Source organism: Aptenodytes forsteri, unplaced genomic scaffold (genome assembly GCF_000699145.1).
Source record: "Aptenodytes forsteri isolate BGI_AS27 unplaced genomic scaffold, ASM69914v1 Scaffold483, whole genome shotgun sequence".
Taxonomy (NCBI): Eukaryota; Metazoa; Chordata; class Aves; order Sphenisciformes; family Spheniscidae; genus Aptenodytes; species Aptenodytes forsteri.
Genome location: NW_008795316.1, coordinates 1,150,067 through 1,154,711, shown reverse-complemented (window position 1 = coordinate 1,154,711; position 4,645 = coordinate 1,150,067). Strand labels below are relative to the sequence as shown.

The 4,645-nt window shown below is 49.6% G+C and overlaps 1 protein-coding gene across 1 annotated transcript in view; it reads left to right on the top strand.

Annotated features, from left to right (window-relative positions):
- POFUT1 (protein O-fucosyltransferase 1) overlaps positions 1–4,621 on the top strand; it is a 7,778-nt gene extending 3,157 nt beyond the window's left edge. The window contains exons 2-6 of the mRNA XM_009279575.2: positions 13–195; positions 816–928; positions 1,619–1,811; positions 2,071–2,313; positions 2,833–4,621. Of these exons, the coding sequence (XP_009277850.1) occupies positions 13–195; positions 816–928; positions 1,619–1,811; positions 2,071–2,313; positions 2,833–3,021 (921 nt within the window). The 3' untranslated portion in view covers positions 3,022–4,621. The remainder of the gene's footprint in view (positions 1–12; positions 196–815; positions 929–1,618; positions 1,812–2,070; positions 2,314–2,832) is intronic.
- The last annotated feature ends 24 nt before the right edge of the window (positions 4,622–4,645 follow it).

The window sequence follows — 4,645 nt, the reverse complement described above, 5'->3', positions numbered from 1 at the left end:
TGCCGTCCCCAGCTGCACGTTCCCTACGCCGAGCACTTCAGGCTGGAGCCGCTCCTGCAGTACCACCGCGTCATCAGCTTGGAGGACTTCATGGAGAAGCTGGCGCCGGTTCACTGGCCTCCTGGCAAGCGAGTGGCTTACTGCTTCGAAGCGGCGGCTCAGAGAAGCGCCGACAAAAGCTCTTGTCCCATGAAGGTGAGTTCCTCCCGCATCCCCGCCGGCCCGGGCGCAGGTTAATTCTGCTGCTGTTGCAGAGACTGACTCAGGTCGCCGTTGATTTGCTAACTTAGGAGTTATCCACCCCAAATCTGCCCGTGTGGCATTCCTTTCACCGCTTACCTGCGAGGCTTGCTGCGCCTTCGTGCTTTTCTTTGTCAGCAAATCCTTGGGGTTCGGGAAGATGGTTCGTGTAAGTAGGTTTTATCACTTCAGACTTGATTTTGACCGTAAGGAGAACAGATCTGTAGCTCATCTCCTACTGGCCTCTGCCCGTTTCCCTTCTGTGGTATAGTTGTCCAGCTGGTTTTAAAGCAACCTCTTTTAAATCCAAATCTGAGAGCTGTGGTGTCCTTGCTCTTTTAAGACAGCCTTTGCACGAGTTCTCAGTTAAGTCTCTTTAACGTGTTTCCCTCTTTCTTTAACGTGTTTCCCTCTCTCCTTCCCGTGGAGCTGATCGGTGACAAACAGGCTGTTACGTTCGGTCTGCTTTCTTCCTGTAAGAGAGAGACTCTTCAACTCGGCACCCCAGGATCTTCCGAAGCCTGCCTTTCAGGCTCTGCGTATGCACCGCACGAACACTTGTCTTCCCTTTGCAGGATGGAAATCCATTTGGTCCCTTCTGGGACCAGTTCCAAGTGAATTTTGATAAGTCTGAGCTCTTCAAGGGAATTTCCTTCAGTTCTGCGTACAAGGACCATTGGATCCAAAGGTAGGAAGAAGATGGAAAAGTGCTGGCATGCCACTGTAGGCATTTAGAGCGACTCATGAAAACAGTTGTGCTAGTCACTGTGTAAAGCCTTTGCGTTTTGGGGGAAGAGATCGAAGTGGTTACTTAGCGATATAATTAAAAATCTTAATGCTTTTCCCATTAAATGTTCGCTGAGCACCCTCCTCCTGTGGGCAGTATTAGGTGTGAACTCTGTTAGGCTGATTGATTTCTGAGCCAGTAATATTTAGTTACAGTATTTATTGATTACATATGCAATTATTCTTCAGAGAGAATTTGGTTCTCGGTTGCCGATCGTGAACTGCGTTTTGCTGGTTACCTCCTGTTTTCAGAGCCTCTTTAGTCCTATCAGTAAGTTTGGGTGACAGAGTTGCTCTAGTCTGGGGTGAAAACGTAACCTCTCGTTGCTACGCGTATGAGTTTCTTGCCTTTTGTCTGTCAAATAATGCTGATTCACTTGTTACCAGGCCTGAGGTAAAACGCGGTACCTGAGTTTTGCTTCAGTGTTCTGTTGGCAAAATAGTTAAAACTCATCTTGGGTAAATTTGGAGCAATAGGTGCTGCGTGTTTCAGGGTGTTCATAGTTTCCATTCTACCCTTCACGGTAGTCTCTGAGCAAGGTGATGCATGCAAGGTTGTGTTACGTTTCGGTCTGCTGGGTTTTTTCCGTAGGTTTTCACCATCTGAGCACCCGGTACTCGCCTTACCTGGAGCTCCGGCCCAGTTCCCCGTCTTAGAGGAGCACCGACCCCTCCATAAGTATATCGTGTGGGCTGATGAAATGGTGAAGAAAGGAGAAGCCTATATTCACTCTCTGCTGGTCAGGCCCTACGTAGGAATTCATCTGAGGATCGGCTCAGATTGGGTATGGTTCCTGTGTGAGGCTGGGTGCTATAGACTGGTGGCTGACGCTCTGTGGAAGAAGCTGCCCGAAGAGGAGCTGTGCTTCGGGGGTGGCAGCCCGAACCCCGCTGGCATTCGGTAACTCGCTCCGTGTTCGCAATGCCGTTGGGATTCCTCTTTCAAAGAGGCTGTAACGCTGCTGGCGGAGGTGGGGGACGTGGTAGTGTTTTTCTCACGCTTGCCGTTCAGCCGTGATATTTTCTCTTTCCTTCTTCCAATAGAAAAATGCTTGCAATATGTTAAAGGACGGGACAGCCGGGCCGCACTTCATGGCTTCACCTCAGTGCGTGGGCTACGACCGAAGCGCTGCGGTCCCTCTTACCATGGACATGTGCCTGCCAGACCTCAAAGAGATCAAGCGTGCTCTCAAGCTCTGGGTGAAAAAGACAGAAGCTAAATCTGTTTATATCGCTACTGATTCCGAGCCCTACACGACGGAAATACAGCAGTTCTTCCAAGGAAAGGTAAGTCTTTCCGAAACCCGTTCTGGCAGGAGTGCTTTAATAAAAACCCTCCTTGGATTCTGGCCTGTTGCTGCCACGGACAGCGGGCAGGCAGTTGTGTGACATGTTATTCACAGACAAATATTGACATCTCAAAGTGAATTTTGCTCATAGCGATAAAAATTATACTGTAAAACTCTTGCTTTCCTAGAGGTTGAGGAGCATTATCCTGCATGGTAGTAAATTTCTCCTTGCAAAAGACTTCAATTAAATAAACCTAAGTCATTTTTCAAAATGTTTTGACATTTATCTATTTATAAATGAGTTATAGGGCAACTTAGAATCATAGAATCATTGAGGTTGGAAAAGACCTCTAAGATCATCGAGTCCAACCGTCAACCCAACACAGAACCCACGATTCAGAAGAAGACAGAACCCACTCTCTTTCTGTCGTATATTCCCATTTCTAATATTATGCCGAGGCATTTGGGTTGTAATAATAGATGACTGGATTCACTTGCTTTCCTTGTTTCCCTGCAGATCAAGGTGGTTAGCCTGCAGCCAGAAGTGCCTCAGATTGATTTGTATGTTCTTGGCCAGTCCGATCACTTTATCGGGAACTGTGTCTCTTCGTTTACCGCCTTTGTGAAAAGAGAGCGCGACGTGCATGGAAAACCCTCTTCGTTTTTTGGCATGGACCACCCGCCAAGATTACGGGATGAATTCTGACCAAAAGAGGAACAGGCTCCGTAGTTCTCAGGGCTCTGAGCTTGGTACCTTGCCGAGGGACCACTCGGTGCTAACGGCGTTCTCCTGCCTGCGGAGCACACTGCCAGGCTGCCGCAGACCCGCTTCAGCCCTGCGGTACTCCTCACAGTCGCTTCTAGACTGTTCTGTCTGACTTCTGCATTTCCGGTGTGAGGTCAGACAGAAAAGAAATTTTAAATCGTGTAGTTTATAGGAAACTATAAACTATATATAGTTTTTAAGATTTTAAGGTGTAGTTTCTATAGCTCTCCGTTCTCACTATTTGGGGTTCGCCAGCAATCGTGATGAAGCAGCTCCTCAGATTTCCTCTTCTCCATTTTTTTTTTTTCCCGTTTAAGTTTAAATTTTACCTGGAGATGTTGTGAAGCTTCTTGTCCAAAACTGACCGTAAGTTCTTATCTTTTTAAGTGCAAAGTATTGTCGGGAGCGTCACGGTCCCTGGAAAGGGAGTGCAAGGTAAAACTCAGGACTGGAAATCAGCTCTGGGTTTTACCGGGTACCGCTGTTGCCTTACTAGACTCGTGTCACCTCAGTGCCTCCGTTTCCATTCCCCTGTCAAAAGAGATTTCATACCCGCTCCGCAGCGGTGCTGGGGGGCGCCTGGATCTCTTCAGCGGTGCTAGAGCAGCGCAGCGGGGACATGTTTTAATGTGGCAGCTGCCTGTTCTGCCCGTCTCTGTGTGGAACTGGGGAGAAGGCGTTTGCAGGGACACAGAGGAGAGACCTTTCATAGCCAGTCGAGAGTTGGAGACGTAGGGCTTGTAGCTTTGTAGCTGTCGATGTCAGGTGGAGGTCTGCGGTAGCAACGAAACTGGTTTTGAGCTAAGACTTTTAAAGTAGCCGTAGTGGGGTTGGTGTACGTCGTACCTAGGTCTGTGTTAATGGCTCCTGTTTTCTTGTTTGTTTTTGTACTTTGTCGAAGAACCCCTCTGACAGCAGAACCCTTGTCTGGGGGGGTAGTTCCCGGTGGAGGTAACGGTGGAAAGTGCTCGCTGACGGTGAAACGGCAGCCCCAAACCCCTTCGTTTGGCCCAGCGCAGTTTAGTGCTGGGAACACCGATAATCCCGACGTGGTGAGACTCAACTTGACCAACGCCTTTTGGTACTCCTGCGACTTTACTCAGTCTCTGGACAAAGAGAGAAAATTGCAGAACTTACTATTTGTTTTTTAAAAATGCCACTTGGGGGAAGCCGTGGTACCGGCTCCGGCTGCCTCTAGCGCACTACTATGGTCCAAATGATGCTGAGCGTTTACTGGGGTTTAGCTCTAAATGTCTTTTTGGTGCTGGGTCTTTTTTTCCCTCCTTGGAAACGTTCCTGAGCTTTGACGGGGTTTGAAGGCTCAAGGGAGCGAGCAAAAGAGGGCTGAACGAGGAGGTGCCCCAAGGGCCGGGGCGGCAAAGGCTCGTCTCTTGTTTCCTCAGTGCTGGCTTCCAGAAATCCGTGGGCTTGGGTGGTTCGAGGGCCTCCGGCCGCGCCCCGGCGCGGGCCCAGGGGAGCTGGGTGCCTGGATTTCACCCCACTATCCTGGATGATGCCGTCAGGGCCGCCTTGCCCCGCCGCGGGGCGAGGGGCGCCCTTCCTC